This window comes from Centroberyx gerrardi, chromosome 8 (genome assembly GCF_048128805.1).
Source record: "Centroberyx gerrardi isolate f3 chromosome 8, fCenGer3.hap1.cur.20231027, whole genome shotgun sequence".
NCBI lineage: Eukaryota > Metazoa > Chordata > Actinopteri > Beryciformes > Berycidae > Centroberyx > Centroberyx gerrardi.
In genome coordinates this window covers 9,356,992-9,375,181 of record NC_136004.1, presented here as the reverse complement: position 1 = coordinate 9,375,181, position 18,190 = coordinate 9,356,992, and the positions used below count along the sequence as shown (strand labels likewise).

The 18,190-nt window shown below is 44.8% G+C and overlaps 1 protein-coding gene across 5 annotated transcripts; it reads right to left on the bottom strand.

The window, feature by feature from the left end:
- Positions 1 to 915: 915 nt before the first annotated feature.
- Positions 916 to 18,029, bottom strand: msi1b (musashi RNA binding protein 1b). 5 transcript variants are annotated; one of them, XM_078285180.1, is made up of 15 exons: positions 17,940 to 18,004; positions 17,602 to 17,642; positions 16,917 to 16,998; positions 16,685 to 16,769; positions 11,763 to 11,804; positions 9,207 to 9,299; positions 5,742 to 5,790; positions 5,077 to 5,159; positions 4,862 to 4,979; positions 3,536 to 3,616; positions 2,326 to 2,382; positions 1,787 to 1,851; positions 1,689 to 1,731; positions 1,463 to 1,617; positions 916 to 957 (listed from the first exon to the last, which is right to left on the bottom strand). In XM_078285180.1, the coding sequence occupies exons 1-15, from the start codon at positions 17,996 to 17,998 to the stop codon at positions 916 to 918; spliced, it is 1,095 nt and encodes a 364-aa protein (XP_078141306.1). In that variant the 5' UTR covers positions 17,999 to 18,004. The 5 variants fall into 5 exon arrangements, with proteins under 5 accessions (XP_078141306.1, XP_078141311.1, XP_078141308.1 ...); XM_078285185.1 differs by lacking the exon at positions 1,689 to 1,731 and having other exon boundaries at positions 1,789 to 1,851; positions 17,940 to 18,029; XM_078285182.1 differs by lacking the exon at positions 1,689 to 1,731 and having other exon boundaries at positions 916 to 977; positions 1,462 to 1,617; positions 1,789 to 1,851.
- Between the last annotated feature and the right edge of the window lie 161 nt (positions 18,030 to 18,190).

Genomic DNA, 18,190 nt, shown 5'->3' with positions numbered 1-18,190 from the left:
TATATGGCTGCTCTAACATTGACAGAAAAACTGAAATGCTTGTGAAACTATGATATGTAACAGTCAAGGTTTCCACCACATACGGTTTGATGAAACAAGCAAAATCCGCAGAATACAATCGTAACATTTCTCCCACACCTCTCACCTCCCGGACCCAAATTTTGCCGAAACCCCCCAAAAACAGAGTCGTATTTACAATATTTTACAAAATCATACAGCACATGAATTATGTGACTGCGACTGGGTTCATGATAATAATGACCGTTAACATCTGATCATTATTAGCGTAACAAGTTCTTGTTAAAAACCTACCAAGATATACACTTTGTGACACATTTTCAAAAAATAGTATTAATCAGAAATGTTCTGTTAAAATTCAGTATGAACTAGTGACAAATATACACTTACTCAGAACAGATTACAGCTCCCGACCTTCAGACGGGATTCACCCGGAGATTGTTCTCCTTCGTCTCAATGAAATCAGGTCAAATAAACCAATAAAACAGCCAAGAAATAACACAACCATCACAAAAAAAAAACAGCAAAGTGAAATTAAACAACAGAAAAAAACCAACTAGAAATACAGCATCTGTATGTGTCGCTATTACATGTAGTCATAAACATTTTCAAAGATTTTGCTCCTGCTTGTGAACTAAAATATATTTTTTTTTCTGACAGGAGGTGGAGTTTAGTGAGGCGACAGGGAGGGAGGGAGGGGGAGAGGGGGAGGTAGGGAGGGAGGGGGGGGGGTTCATCAGTAGGGTTGGCTGGGTTCGGGTTGACATCGGGGGTTGAGGGGTCAAAGGTCAGCTGCCCCAGCCGGAGAGGTGGACTGGACAGAGACAGGCCAGATCAGCTCCGAAGCAGCTTCAACTCCTTCCAGCTCTCAGTCGACAGCGCTGCACTGACACTCTCTCAATGGTAGCCGTTAGTGAAGGCCGTGGCGATCAAAGGGCCCTGTGGGAGCAAACATACAAGTTTAAATTTACTATATTGTCCTCTATGTCTGTGGTTCTCAACCACGTGCCATCAGGATTCAGGAGTTTATAGGTTTTCATTCCATTTGATCACTACAGCAGCTGATATCGCTGATTAGTTCCTGGTCTCTGGTTGACAGTGTGTGTAATCAGTGAAATGATCTGCTGTAGTGTTTGGTTGGAATGAAAACCTGCAGACTCTTGGGCCTCAGCGGCACATGACTGAGAACCACTGATATAAACGACCCAACACTCTCTGAGTGCCTCATTACTGTGTGGTAAAAACAAAAGCACAATAGTGACAACAGTGAATAATGTACATTACCAGTTGATTCATGGCTCTTACTGTGAGGCCGTTTTAGGCAGTATCAACATTTCAACAGACACATGACCCGCAGCTTTAACTATGACGAATGGGAGAGAGACCAGTCCAAAACACAAACAAATGCTTCCTAAATACATAATCATTAGAGGCGGTGTCTCACCCCCAAACTATGGCTGAATCCAGTGCTCGGGGCAGGGCTTGCAGCACTGAGGTAACTGCTGACGGCAGAGTCCTGATTGGCTGTTCCATAAAGGTCTGCCATCGGCCCGGGGCTGCTGGTACCTAAGAATCCAGCTGAGCGAGACGGGGTGGAGCCTAAAGGTGGAAACAACAATGTCAAATTTTACTATCTTAGTATCCGCTTTGTCAAAATCAAGGTGTTGGACTTGGACTTGACATATCACAAACCCCACTATATAAGATGCCCCAGTATGGTAAAATAAAAAACAATGGAGTAAACAAATGACAGCTTTTCGACATCCATACCTCTAACTACTGCTGCTGCTGCCGCTGCTGCTGCCATTGGTCCGTATGCTGTGAGAGGAATGGCTACAGAGACAGAGAAGAGGTGGTCCAGGTTAAACATCTCAAACAGGCAGCTAAAAACACATCACTTAAAGTCTCTCTCCAGTGACCTTGAAAACTTTTTGAAAATTTCAACCAAGCCTCACGGGTAAATCACCGATTTATAAGGCAAAGTAGGAGTAAAAATTTATCCCTGCCAATTGAAACAGACAGCTGCGGACACTGAAATACTGGGGACAGACATCCTTTTTTTTTTTTTTTTTGACAGACTGTGTTCAGAGAAGCGTAGGGCCTGATGAGGTCACTGGAGGAAGCCTTTAAAGCAAATAGCAAAACCGTGCTCATTACTGTTATTGATCCTGCCCCCAGATATAAACCGAGGAGGACTGACAAACACAAACATGCAAACCAAAGAGTTGATCAGGTGTTGAAGGCGACTGTAGGTGTGCTGAAATGACAACATGCTGCTTGTAAAGTCCAGAGGAGGGACTGACTGACCTGTGAGCTCAGGGGGGTGGGGTGAAGTCAGAAGGGGGGTCCTCTCTAAATGGAACTCTAAAACAGAAACATCAGAGTGCTGGTGAGACACACACCACCACCGCCGGCAAGGAGAACACACACACACACACATGGGGACAACTCCTCAGAGATGAGGAGGTGTGGGGGGCACATGTTGGGACACACAGGGTCTGAGGAATGCAAGAAGGAATTATAGGATGGAGGAATATTATATAGTGACATATTCTGAACATTAAGCAGTGTACATTAGGGAGACAGAGAATATTTTAATGTGCCATCTTAAGAGATATCATGCTACTACCGTACGAGCACAAATGAAAGGTTTCATTCCAAAAGACTATACAACCATTTTGGAAAAAAACATTGTACCTGATATTCATTTCATAATATTTTAAAAAGTACAGCAAATGTTACTATTTTGTATTCTATTTAAGAGTAGATGTCACATTTTTCATTTGGTGGACATTTTATTTTGGAATAAAACTCTTCAAATACAAATCAGTAACTACCCAGAGCAACTTCACACACTTGAATTAAATATACAGCATTGTTAAAGCATTTATGCATGCACGCACACACACACACACACTTGCACGTGTACACAAGCTAAGCAGATGCATTTCCACTGATATTTACAAGCAGCCAGTGACACTCGGAGTGCTTCATGTGCTTCCATGGAAACATGTTTGTATTTGTGACAGTGTGTTTGCTGTCAGTTTAACACACAACTAAACTGCCTAATGATTCTGTATTCATATAGGGCACTGTTACAGGAATACACCCAGTGATCCATGCTGACAACATAGTGTACGCTAAAGCATGGGGCACTGGACTGAATGATCTACCTGGGACACATGGATGATTTGGGTGTCTATGTTCTCATCACTTAACAGGTACGCTGACCAACAGGCCAATCTCCCCAAAACTTGTGTATTACTTTAAAGTCTAGGCTGGTGAAAAGTGTCACTTGAGAGGAATATGAAAGATAAGAGCGTCAACACTACTGTAATATAAAATTTCTTTCAATCGAAACATTGATCTAAGTGGTGAAAGTAAACACTTTTTGGGAGTATTTCAGGAGTGGACCGACTGCATCTTTTATTTATGCTGCTCATTGAGGTTAGATGTGTGGTTTCTCTAAGCAAATGACTCGAGGCTTTATCAGGAGAGGAAAGTGTAGTGAGATTACCAGGGAACTGGTAGGTATATCCAGGGGTGATGCCAGCATAGCTCCGACTGGTGTAGGTAGTCGTCTGGAACCCAGGATACCCTACGGGGACAACGGCACCATCAGACTCTGAATCACCAAGTCACCAACTACAATACATGTACAGGACGTTGTCTTGGTGTGATACGGGCACACATGGCACAAGGACAACAGGATCTCACATGCAGACAGAGGAAAATCACACTATGGGTGGTAGACCAACAGCGCACCAGTCCATTATAGCAAGTTATGGTCGATAAAAAGAAACACATAACATAAAGAGGGATGAGGTCTGTGTTGTTGTGGTTTAGATAGAGCAAAGCTGCCCCCTGTCTGTGAAGACCGGTATGGTCGGTGACATGCAGGTGGGTGATATTCTACACCTGCGGTCTGGATTTCTTCACAAGGACAGGACTGGGCTGTCTTTGTGTTCGAGAGTTTAGTCTCACTTTCCCGTCTTTAATCTTATCTGCTTACTTTCCTTGTCCCCCGTTTCACTCTCTGCAAGGCACATTATGCAGTGAAGCTCTTTGTTACCAGCCACCTCCAGGAGGAACAAACCAAGGCTGACATTCAGGAGGATAATAATACTATTGTCCCACACAAGCACCTCCAGGTAAGAAACACAATTAAATGATTTTTTTTGGGGTGGGGTGGCATTTCCCTTTACCTGCAGCACATTTCACCAGTCCAACTAAAAGCACTGGAATACAAAGAGGTGTCGTTCTTAGACTGAACACTAGGTGGTGGCATTGGTATAGTAAATGTAGTCTCAGATGCACAAACAAGCCCTACAGTAAGTACAGTAGAAAATCTGTTTATCCTAACTCCATGGTGGCGGAAATGAAAGTTGTTAAATGTATTGACTTTCTGGACAAAGGTTTATAAAATATGAAACATATACATGTACGAGCAATATCGAAAGCCAATTAAAAAATTCTCTGTACCATCTAATTTGCAGTTTAAACTTGTTTAGTTATTAACAAGTCAATGATTGTCTATAGCAACATGTTACATTGTCCCATCACTGCATTTATTTTCCTCATTACGGCCACTTTGACTGGTCAGTTCTTCAGTCTGAGGTCCAGATAATCAAGGCTCTATAGTATGCTGGGGAGTTGACTAGTGTGTTGTCACCTTCAGCTCCCTAACAGGCCTCGGTTCAGTGGTCAGCTTTCTCCACATGAGGCAGAAATGACCTTTGAGGCGGCCCGGGCCTCGGTCCGGGAACAGTTATTATCAGGTATAGGTGAGAGAAGCAGGTAGTGCGGGGCCACGTCCTTCCTGTCCGGATCAATAGAAACTTACCCAGCATACCAATGCCCAGCATGAAGGCGTCCATTCCGTAGGGCATCACCCGAGAGCGCCCCCTGGCCGAGCCCGTGGGGGACATCACCTCCTTGGGCTGAGCCTTCTTACACTCCACCTGTTACAGACAAAATATATATGAAGAACTTCTCTTTGCCAGTGACTGAAACTCAACCCATAAAGTGGGGATGTAATGTTTACAGATCTAGGCTCACCATCTTGCTGTTGATCTCATGGAAGTGGATCTCGCAGACTTTCTCCACCACATCCTCATTCTCAAACGTCACAAAGCCGAACCCTGGTGAGGACAAGGCCGGCGCATGAGTTGAAAATTTCAACACAGAGTTGTTAAAAAGACTTCTGGATTTAGACGGCAGGCCTTTATGTGCTTCAGTACTGCTAATAGTCTCCAGTAATCGGTACTGTAATAGCCGCTTAACACATTTGCCCCCTTCCCCCACCTCGATGCTGCTATTCTGCACTCATCCTTTCTTCCCCCCCCTCCTGGCCAGAAGGCCCGGGCAAAGCTGGTAGGCTGTCATAATCGATCAGTCCCAGGGTGGGGAGGAGGTGCTTAAGGAGGCTTTATCCTGATCCCGATTAACCGACTGGCTAATTAGCCTAGCCTCGTTCGCCTCCTCCAGCTCAGCCCACAGGAAGGAGGCCCGGGGGGGGGTGGGGGCGGGGAGGGGATCAATAGAGAGCCGGGCAGGACTGGAGGAAGACTAGGGGGCCGGGGGCGGGGGGGGGGGGGGGGGGGAGAGGAGAGGCAGAGATGTGGGGAATAAAAGCTCCGGACGGACAGACAGAGAGAGAGAGAGAGAGAGAGAGAGAGAGAGAGAGAGAGAGAGAGGAGAGGGAGAGGCCCACTCGGTCTCACCTCTGTGTCTGTTGGTGGTCTTGTCGAACATGAGCATGGCGTCGTCGACCTGGGGGAGACAAACAACACAGTTTTACGCGCCGCTCTCTCTTGCCACGCGGCATATTGCCTGACCTCACCCCTTCTCAAGTTCTGCAGGGAGGCTCAGCAACAGATGGGACAGAAGGGAGGGGGGGGGAGGGGGGGGGAGGGGGGGGAGGGAGGGGGGCGGGGACGAGCGACAGGTTACAAAAGGGGAGACAGTGAGACCGAGGGGGGCAGAAAAAGACAGAAGACAGAAAAAATACACAGAAGAAATACAACAAGCTGTGTGTATATGTGTAATGCACATAAGGGCCAATATGAAAAGTTGAAGTTTGTGTTGTTGCTGCTGAACTGCCTGCATGGTCACAATCCTTCTCACAGAGAGAGCCCATAATCTGCCCCCTTTCCCCCCTGCTCTCCAAAGTTTGACATTCCCATGGCAACTGTACAAAAAGTCCTTATAAAAGAGCTTGAGCCAACATCAAATATCGTTTATGAATAGTGGGAGAGTGCCAGTGAGACAAAGAGGGCTGCAAAGAGAGAAAACACAAAACAAACAAAAAAAAGAAGGAAAAAAGAAAAGTAGCCGGTCACAAGCAGAAAGGTGAATCCTGTGGGCAGGTGGAGACTCGATGAGAGGAGGGCTGATAGAGGGAGGAATAGTGACAGGTGGAGATATGGTGAGACAGAGCACAGGGAGACAGAGAGTACTGTAAGAGAGAGAGAAGGAGAGAGAGGGGAGTGAAAGGAGCAAGAGGTGGACACAAAAAAGATTGGGTCAAAGTGGAAAGGGAGGAGAGCGGAGAGACAAAGGGAGAGGGAGAACAAAGAGGCCTGGAGGCTTTGTTTGTTGGCACAGTCGGCCATAATTCCTCCTCCTCTTCTCCCTTTGACCTCTCCCTCTGGCCCGGCCTCCCTTCATACAGCAAAGACACAGGTGTCTATTCTATGCACACACCCATAGTTTCTTATGGAAAAGTTGACCTACTCTCGTTCTGTCTCTCTCTCTCTTTCCCTCCCTCTCTCTGTCACACACACCGACATGTGTACACTCATGTGCACGCATAGGGCCAAATAAACATTTGGTAAGTTAATCTTTGCTCTTGGTCTATAATAAGTTTATTGGCAAGCAGAGTGGATATGGTCCGCTTCTGCTCAGCACTGGAACACAGTGTGAGTGTGTCTACATGTGTGTGTGTGTGTGTGTGTTTGTGTGGACCCCCCGAGGGCAGTTTGCCTACAGAAAGGTCAAGGGTGACAGAGGAGTGCCTCTGGCAGCGTGAAAGGGGACCTGTTGGTCTGAAGCCTCTCAAGTCGCTGCCTCCTTCCACCCTGACATTTGCTCATCACCCCCTCGCCTCCCGACCAGCCGTCGTTCTGCGCTGTCACAGCCGAACACGCAGCACTCCACCGCTCCACAACAATACATATTCATTTCAGCTGACGCTCTTATCCAAGATCAGCAGAATAACCTTTAACTTCCTAGATCGCCAACATCTGAAGCAAGCGGTTGTAAAGAGTGCGAGGGTCAAAGCCACAGCGCCCAGAAAACACTTGGTGATTCACGCTAGAAGGCGATAATCAAAATTTGAGCTGACACTAAAAACTTGACCTAACAAGGCAAACGCACATAAACCTCTCTGAGTTACAATCATGATGTGAGCTGAAACGAAGCACAGTCTCCCTGGAGGATGTCATCAAAACATCGCAACAATGCGTGCAGTTAAAGTCAAAGTAAGTTAATCGCACGTTAATGCTCCATATTTCAAACACCGGACATTTTAATGGCGTCCTGCCGGACAATATTCCCCCTTATTCTTTTTTTCCACCTCTCATCTTGCCTGTTATCCCCTGCCCATCCCTCTCTCCACCCCTTTGTCCCCAACAGGACAGGACACAAAAGGTCCAGTGAGGCAGTCTAATCAGGAACTTCCATGGATGGCTGGAGCCTACATTTCCCCGTCCATCCCTCGATATCTCTCTCTCTAAAATTCATCCAGACTTATGATTGGGAGAGGAGCGCAGAGAGAGTCGAGGCGAAACCTTTGGCAGTGAAAATAAAGAACCACGCGGTCGGAAACACGCGGCTGAGAGAAATTCCTCCTGTGTTCGACTTTCAAAAGTTTCAAGGGTTCGCCATGCGGACCGTCTTCATGTAACTTGCTGAAAAAGTTTGGATTTGTTTGGATTGACTGTGTATCTCGATATCTGTGGTCCAGCAAACCTCATTTGGCGCCTGATTCACACTAATTACATAGAGGGTACATTTCTCCAGTGCTCATACTGGAAGACACATTTCAGAGTATGAGTAATACAGAGACCTCCAAGCATGCAAATAACTAACTTCTGGACAAACTAACAAAATATTTGTCTAGCTTTGTACAGAGGCATAATAGCCCCAGTAAATCCCCCCACACCCCATCTTTGCTCCACTTCCCCCCTCTTGCGCCTCCACAACCCTACCCTCTCCCTCTCCCTCTCCCTCTCCCTCTCTCTCTGTCAGGCCCTCCCTCTCTCGCCGGGGCCTTTGTCAGCCCATCATCTATTCTCTGCCCGACGCCTTTCAGACTCCAGAATCTAAAAACTTGGGCAACGTATGGATATTAAAAAAACACACACATACATTAGTTAAAAGAAAATGGCCTACAATGAACACTAAGTGACAAGTTTACTAGTTGTGGTGTTTTTTGAGCGCTGGTCAACTAGTATTATTGTTGCCCAACTCCTGAGTTGACCCCCTCCACCCCAACACACACACACACACTCATACTAACACCCCCTAACACCACCTCATCCCTCCTCCTTCAACACAAAACCCCCTTACCCGCTGAATTACTTAGGGACAATGGGCAAGCCAGGTCACCACGGTAACGGGCCAGGAGGGGGTTGTGGGTAGGAGCAGCTGTTACATCAGATTAATTCAGATTCTGATAATCCCTCCTCCTTCCTCACCATCACCACACACTCACTACAAAACTTTTCTCCCCCCTCTCTCTCTAGTCCCTAACTTCGCCTGCTGCTCTGGCTCCATACCTCCCTGAGCCTCTCAGCCTCGTTATTTTTCCCTCCCTTCACTCTCCACCCCTTTTCTCTCCCTCCTTTCTCACCCTCCGATGAGTAACTCCTTCACTTCCAGGCGGCCGCTCAACTCCATGTGAAGTTTTTCCCAAAGTAAGAATGTGTTGTGAATCAGACTTGGCTTTTGGGATGGGATACTGTTCTGATGTCTAGATTGACTGAACTGTGGGATTGTTGTGTGTTAAATTGTTGATATGTCTGATATGTGTAAGACAATTTCTAACTGACAAATAAAGTGATTCTGCCTCTGCTTCTGACCAAGGATGTCAATTTATTAATTTCAACATCTTCACTCAGCATTTCGACCACAGTCTGACACCCAAACAGCTTTAATAATCTCTGCAGCTCCACTATTCTACTCACCTTTCCAAACTGGTCAAAATACTGCTTGACGTCCTCTATGGTGGTGGTCACAGACAGGCCTCCCACAAAGATCTTCTTGGTCCGAGTCACTAACTGTGAGAAGAGGAAACCGGTTTATGAACCAACTTCTACTGCAGTTTTTAAAAGAACAGTGTTTGATGACACAACACGTCATCTTCTGTCATATATTTCTCATTAAATAACATATTGATTCAGGCAGCATTTAGAAAAGGGGGGGCCTTCACGTTTCTAATTTCCCCAAAGCTCCAAAAAGGCACTGAAAACAAAGTTTACAATATTTACATAGGCTACATTTGTACATGAATGGGTCAACAACATCTGTCCATATATTTAGCTACTATTACTAGTATCCTATTATTAGGGTTGGATGTAACAAGTTACTCAGCAACACATTGCAATAAAATCATTACTGTTCCAAGTAATGAGTAGTGTAATAAAAAAAAAACATTTCAGTTTCAGTACTAACATTACAGCTTGAGCTTCCAATAAGAAAGAAGGTTTTCACTTTTAAATATTGGATTGATATTGAATAATCCAAAACCTATCCCTTTGATCTCCATCCTCCGATTAATTTTCCTCAATTAGTCATCATATTCTCATGATAAGCTAGTTTTGATGAGAAAAGGCAGAAAACGTCACTTTCTCTGGGTGATGTATTCTTGCTGCTTTGATTTTAGCGAGCAAAAGGACATATTTGGACATTGAACATATTTGGTTTCCCTGATCATTTGCAGGAGGGGTAACTGAATTATCCCGATTTTTAAGGTAAGCGAGGATGAAACTGCCAATTTTGAGGGTGAAATGTAAAAATAATATAACAACTAGTGTAACGAATTACTGCTCTCAATTAGTTAAGTGATAATATTACTTTACTAATTACTTATGTATTGTTTTGAGTAATGAGCTGAAAACTGCCTATGATCATTGAGTAACCTAAAATCTTCTACTGCACAACTCTATATCCATCTATCATCTGTAAAGTGAATCTGTGCATTCTTAATGGATCAGGGGCTTAAAGATGGCGTCTTGGCCCAAGCCAAAACACTAAACTGACAAGAGCCATGTTGAAACTTTATGATGTCAAATGAGGAAACACATTTGTCCAAGATTACTTTTTTATGTATTTCTGCTTTATTAGTTAACATCACAAGGTCCATTTATTGGACACAATTTGAACAACAATGCCAAAGTAGTTCTAAAGATTTTTATTTTTTATTTAACCTTTATTTAACTAGGCAGGTCAATTAAGAACAAATTCTTATTTACAATGACGGCCTAGCAAGAGGACAAAAGGACCTCTCGAAGGGCAAAGGGAAAAGGGGACCAAAAAAAAACAAAAAAAAACACGCAAAAAAAGATAAAGATAAAGATAAATATCTCTTATTTGTTTATATTAACTATATCTATTTTTTGTGTGATGGATGATTACCAACAGAGCGCATAAAACCTCTGAGTCGAACCGCTATTTCCTATCGGACACAAAGCTAAGTCTGGTTGCCGCTAATGCTTAACACCTGTTATTATTTTGGTCTTTTGCATCACTTCCCCTTTCTCCCACAACTATTTGTTGACAAGATGGGGATGTGGGCTGTAGCATTGCCCCCTGATTCAAACCTTAGGAGCAGGGATAAGACAAGTAAATGTGACCGCAAATTGCTTGTTCAGCGCTAGCTTAGACAGATGTTTCTGTCTGATTTTGGGTAAGCAAAGATCAAATTGATATTATACTCTGAAGTGTACTGTCACAAAAATGATCATATACAACCTGTTTAAATACTGTAGACTGACAGTTTGTGGGGGGTCATCGTCCAAATGAAAGAAACACGTCAGATAAGAGCGTCCAATCATGCATGTCTGCTAGCTAGCTATCTAGCAATGGATGCATTTATGTTAACGTTCAGTGGAGAAATGGGAAAGAGAGGGGGATACAAGAAACACAGGTGGTGAGCGAAGTCAGACCCATAAAATTGGACTGTTGAACCATCACAAAAACCCAGGAGGCGGCCATTTTTATGTACCTGTTGCATTTAGATACAAGTACTGCTTAGGTAGCCTACACATGGGCCTCCCAGTATTCGCTAGCAATGCTACCAGTATTTCTTTATGCTGTTCGCATTACAAAATGATTCATTATCAATATTCCACAGTTTGTTGTTGTTTATGTAAAAGTCAACATGGCTAACATCATGACAGAGTGTACAGAAATACAATACAGATATTTAGATTGGTTCATCAGCACTGTGTGGTTTGAATGGGAATCTATGCAGGAAGGGGAAGTATGTACCCATTACGTGCGTTTTCCCCTATTTCTGTCTCACTTATCCCTTATCCTTTACACGTGTCTATAAAGTTGTGAAAGTTTGCGTTAACACATGATCACACAACAGTTCAGTGATGTCAGCAGCAGTCACGTTCATCAGATTACGAGGCATTAGCCCAGATAGAGTGTGAAACGCTGAACACAGAAACAGGCCAACCTGCTCCAAACAATGAACAGAAGTGAGATCAACACAACGAGAAGGCGGTTGGACTCACCTTGGGCTGAGCTCTGCGAGGGAACGCAACCTTTGGGTCAATCTACAGGAGAGAGTACAGAGAAAGAGACGTCCGGTTAGGAGCATGTCATGACACAGATGAACTAGCAGCCTCTCGTGTTTCCTTGGTGTACTCTGACATCACAACTCATTTCATCTTTCGTCCTCCAGCAACTCCTCAATGAAGGTGTAATATAACAATGCAATACTGCTCTTGGGCTAGCACAGCGAATTTTCCACTCCTATGTCAAAGCAAAGAAGTCAAGGCAAATTGTACTCGGGACTCAATGCTGGAAAACAGAATGAAAGAATTTATAATTGTCAAGAAGAATAGAGATTAAATTGTTATCAAACATACTTTCTCAAATCAACACACACTAAGATCAGAAACTGAAAAGGCGCATGTCAGACCACTGACATCAAGTGTGTGTGTCTGAATTTGTGTGTGTGTGTGTGTGTGTGTATGTCTGTGCATGAGTGCGGGCAGTAATGTAGTGGTAAATAATACAAAGGCGGGTAAACTATGACCTCCAGTCAGTGATCATCATAAGGCAAACAACCACCAATATAAACAAAAACTTATATCAGTTTGATACTACTACTACTATGATGTTTACTATAAAGTTATATCATAAAGATTTATATCAGACTAAAAAGGTGGGTAATCTCTATTACACAAATAAAAAAGAGGGTAAAATGGATTTAGGTGGGATTACCCTCCACTACATCTCTGAGTGCGGGTCATTGTCTATGTGCAAGTTTGTGCATCTGTGTATGAGTATCTGTGTGTGTGTTTGTGTTTGTATGCATGTGTGGGAGTTTTTTGCATATATGTAAGCATGTGCTTGTATTTAAGTATGTGAATTGTGTGTGTGTGAGTGTGCAGTTGTGCGCAGGTGGAATGTCTGGGAATGTCCAGCGATCCCCTGCCCCTCGTCACTAACATGTGACATGTGATCTCCTGGAATCTCACACAGGCACTACAATCACAAACGCATCTCACCTCCGCAAGGAAAGACAGAGAGAAAGGACAAGTGTGGCGGTAAAGCGGGGCAGAGACAGCACAGAGAGAGAGAGAGAGAGAGAGAGAGAGAGAGAGAGAGAGAGACAGAAAGAGAGGGAGAGAGAGAGACAAGGACGGAGGAGGGAGAGTGGACGGGACAGAGGAGAGAGAGCTGTCAATCACACACACTGACAGCAGATCCACCTCATTTTGTTTGTTTGTGTTTGTTTGTTTTTGCCTCGCTCAGCTCTTGACGGAGGTGATGATGACAACAAGTCCCATAGAGACCATTAGTCCCACTGTACAGCTTTAGGTGAGGGTGATTTTCCTCGATCTGGATCGTCCTCTGCTCTGCAGTTCTTCACTTTTACGCCCTAGATTGAACGGCTTAATTGTTTTTAGCAGTCTAACTAACTTGATAATGATCACTACAACTACAAAAACCAATGCAATTTGTTACGCAACCCTCTGAATTCACATGTGCTACAAGTCACCAAGGTTAAGATTGGATAGAGAACCACATCATGCCATGAAGATGCAATCACAGACAGGCTGCAGAATTGGAATTTGAGCCTCTATATTAGTCTATACTGGTCTAATAGAGCTAGAGAACAACTAGACTACTCCACACTGTACTGCTGTTATGCTAAGAGATGGTGAGACAGTACAGCGCTAAGATTAGTCCGTAACCATGAGAGGGTAGAGTTGAACTACAGTAGAGAGCTAGAGCCTCTATGGTAAAACGCATGCGTTTACCAGAGTAGGGTACAGTGTTGTTTCTACTTGAATAACAGTCGACATCACCGCAGGTTTTTCTAAAGAGCAGAGTGAGAAGACTAGGCTAGACTGGAGGATCAGATGCAGAGTCTACTGTTTAGTTTCTATGGTCGCTAGACTACTCTGATAGTCACCTCCGGTCACCAACCCTCCTGATGTCCAATACTCCTGTGCACATTCAAAAACAAACAAACAGACACACACACAAACAAACAAAATCAACATACAGCAGCACACATCCATGGGGAGGAAATTGTGGACATTAAACAGATAAAGTAGCTGTATTATTGAAATCTGTTTGTTTCTTGGGGGGAAAAAATGAAATGTTGAGCATCCAAAATTTGAGAACACACTGGAGATGTATTTCAACATAAAGTAAGCAAATAATGCAAATCTTACAGGCAAATGCTAGGCTTTCTCCCACATTGTATTAATCATCAATTAGTAAGAGGACAGATAATCTAGTCGGAAGTTATTTTGAGATGTCAGAGGCAGTGTTTTAAAGAGAGGCCCAAGCTCTCTGCGCTCAGAGCAAGGTAACAGAGAAGCTGAACATAATACCAAGAGAGGTTTATCAAATCAGGACAATCCCCTTTGACCAACTGCATCCCAGCTATGCAACAGTTGGCCGAGCGCACTGCCTGTCACAGCCTTAGCTGGGAACGCACTTATCCCAACACGCCGATTGGGCAGCGCTCAACATATCTGTGACTCAGAGGAACAGCCCAAGCTTGTTGACTCCAATCCTATTAGCTTGGAGAGCCATGCTAATCACAGATGGGGTTATCCTGCCTGCCTGCCTGCCTGCCTGCCATCCCTCCTCCTCTCCTTCCAGGCCGGCACGGCGGCTCGGACAGGAGAGGGTTAACAGAGCCGGTGTCACTCTGCCTCATGCGGCTCCACACAGAGTTAATAAAGATTCTTGTGTGACTTTGTTGTAAAACTCTCTGTTGTGCAGCTCAGAATCACTTTTGAATGGAAACTCTGTTCTGTGATCCTGCAGTTTGCATCGGCCGTCGCTCCACACTAACTTTACAGATAGCAGGAAACTGGGAGGGCACCCAGAGGGGCAACTAACAGAGTGGCCGTTACATGAATCAGTGTAAAACTTGCCTTGCTATACTCAGTCAAAAGGCAAAAAACCCAGGCTGCATCTGTCCTAAAACACAATAAACACCAATAAATTCCTCTGCGGCACTGTATTTGCTCTTTAGCCTCTCCGCTGTGCAAAGCTCTCTTAATTCCAGTGTCGGAGCGGTTCAGTCGGTCACAGCATGGCACATTCTTTCTGTTGCCACTGGAGAACTTTTCTCTCCCCTCTCTAACAGGATAACCTGTCTGTGAGAGAGAGAGAGAGAGAGAGAGAGAGAGGGGGGCAGGGAGCGCTCTCTAAAAGGCCTACTCTACTCACCATCCAACCCCTGTGGCTGATCACTGAGCCCTCTCCATGCCGAGCACACACACACACACACTCTCTGAGGCCGCCGCAGCCCCCACCGTGCCACCGACACACCCTACTGCCGGCCACAAGGGGCCCCGCCACGGCCCGGCGAGGCTGCGAGGCTAATATATGCACAAATAAGAAGGAAAAACTCCAATTACACAGCAGAGCTTATGAGCCACGTCTCTGCTGTCTAACATGAATAATCTTAATAAGTCGCTTTTCAGAAGAGGCAACGTGTGGATAAACGGTCGGTTTACGTGACGTCTGCTCTCTGTGACCGCGGCTGTTTGCGCCGGCTTGATTACTGGTCTCCAAGAAATGATTCTAAATGATGTGCATTGTTATCTTCCTCTTTTTTCCTTTGTGTCAGAGCCATTCTTCAAGAGTGGAGGGGGGTGTCACTATGGAAACAAACCCCATGGTGAGTTAGTGGCGTCCAACCATGATGGCCCTACTTGTCATGGCTGTCGTGCCTGCAAGTGACACTGGCAGTGGGACACAAGGGGGAAACTAAAAAAAATTTTAAAAAACAGAAAACCAAAACAGAATTCATTTGACCTCTCTATCACACAACTTCCACCTTAATAGCGCTGGAACAGAAGTTTCTCATTTCCTCTGATCTCTTGTTACTATTCTAAATCAAACCGCCTCTTTTTTTTTCTTCCCCCTCTCCATTCCCTGTGCAGCGTCTTCTTCAGTCCCTCCACTTATCTCCCAAGACTTGAGAAGGTGTATCGCTCAGAGCACAAAAGCGGAAGAAGAAAAGAGCCTCCCCACATTTCAATACAGTGACTAACCCACAGCCATCGCCACTCTCACCGAGCAGGGAAGGGGGTTGAGGGGGGTGGGGGGGTGGGGGGGGCAGCGGTCCCTATGGCGACCAACGGGCCACATTGTTCCCAGACCAGCCCACATTCATTACTGACAAAAGACACACACTCACACTCTAAAACACAGACGATTAATACACTCTCGCCAACACACAGGTACAATTCATACAGGTAAAAAAGGGCAACAGTCTGATTTTGGCTTTTCTCATCTCAACGCTGAGAGTTTTATCCTTCCTGAGATCAACAGGAAGATGACAGGAATCTGTTGTTTTTTTTGTGTGTATGCGGCTGCTTTTACACCTCGGTGGTTTCAGGTTGCAAACGCTCTCATGTTGCTGCCACGAAAAACTTCTTTTTGAGGTCATTTCTACCCTTGGGACAAGCAACTTTGCAGAAAACGCAGAAAGAAAGTTTGTGTTCAGTCTTCCTAGAAACCAAATCAGAGGCTGGCAGTGAAAGCAACCCTGTCTGGTTGCCCCTGTTTCTATGGAAATTGACACTGGGAAACATTTTCTTGCCTGTTTGGCTGGAGAGCGAAGCAAAGAGAGAGCCCATTCTCCCATGTGTCTCAACTGTCCACTATTAGCATATGGATGGATATATGGTCCAGAACAGTGAGTGGACTAATCACACTCACAGCATGTAATGCGGTTACAACTGAGGTGCAGCAGCGGACCAAAATGGAGAATCTTAACACCAACAGCAAAAATAGGGTTGGTTTGAGAAAAAAACATTAGCACAGTGGGCCTTAGTAAACATAATAAAATGCAGCGGTGTTACGCCTCTCTGATGAGTTATTGGGAAATCCACTAATCAAACAGTGAGCAATGGGGTAAGGTGGTGGTGGGAAGTAAATACAGAGAACTCACTGTTTTTGAATCCAACTCGTGCCTGGTTTGAGCCAACACTTTGTCCACGCCGGCCTGATCGACGAAGGTGACGAATCCAAAGCCTCTGCAGACATCAGGGGAAGGAATTAATGAAACAGAAGCGGACGGTGACATGTAATGATATGTTGTGAGCGGCGAGGAATCATAGCGGTCAGATAAACTTTCAGCTGCGGCGGAGCAGCCAGCCCTGATGGGCACACGGCTCCCTCACCTCGAGCGCTTAGTAACTGGATCCCGCATCACCATACACTCCTTCACCTCGCCATACTTGCAGAAGTACTCTTTCAGCCCCTCTGAAACACAAGGCAAGGTGCACAGGGTAAATAAATCAACTAGTATCAGAAAGTACCTGAATACAGAACTGAACGAATAGCTCGGCAAGAACTGACACCTTGTTATTTACAGGCTGGCAAGCTGCTGGGCTACAGAGTGTCAAAACTTTTTTTCAGGCTATTCAGATTTAGTCCAACACAGTTAACACAGTTCTCAGTTTAGTGCGTCAAAGAGAAAATGACCAGCGATTAAGAAAAGAAACCTTGAAATTACACAGTAATTACAACCAGGTTCTCTTATCTTATTAATCTGGTTCATTTACTTGAAGCCTTTTTCTTGGACTTTTAAGAATTACTAATCTATTCTACTGCAATGTTGAAGCCTTTACAAATAAACCAGCTCTGAATGGGCTCTTTCATTCAGGAACAGGTTTTAGATTTAAAACTCACTGAGAGAAAAACTAATAAACAAATCAAGAAAATATACACAAGCATTAAGTAAAATCACTCAGAAATACAGCTTTTCAAACGACTTTCTATTGGTTCCCTCATATTCCATGCAAGGGTTTCTGAAGACAGTGGCATAGTGTCTTTTATGAGAACTAGTGGTGGAAAAAGCTTTACCTTGTGTTGTTTGCCAGCTGAGTCCACCTATGAACATTTTGCTGTGGAAAAAAAAACAGAAAAACATTCACATTTACATATTCATAGAGGCAAGTTTCAGTGACTTTATAAATATTTTACATAGTAAACACAAACTTGTTATTGAGAGTTTAAAAGTCTATTCCTGTATGTAGAGACAGACTCTTAGAATACACCATCCTTCATTTTAGATGAAAGGAGGGTCTCTGTCCGGAGGTGAGCCGCCTGGCTGCAGACCGGGTCTGCTTGCAAAATGCCAGGTCTGTTCCTGAGGTGTATGAGGAGAGGTAGACAAGAAAAAAAGTTTGTTTTTGTGTTACCAGGGGTCGTGAGGGGAGTCCGTGGTGGACAGGCTGCTCTGGCTCCCTTCCGTCTCCATTCCGTGTCCTCGGTCTGTGTGTGTGTGTGTGTGTGTGTGTATGTGTGTGCGCTCTGTCCAGGCCGAGCCGTGCGGGAAAACAGGCGGAGAGCGAGTGGAGCTGGGCGGGTTTGGCCCGGGGTGAGAGAGAGGGGAGCGGGCCAGATGCAGGAGGCTCTGGGAGGGCTGGGACAGACTCCACCTCCTCCAGTC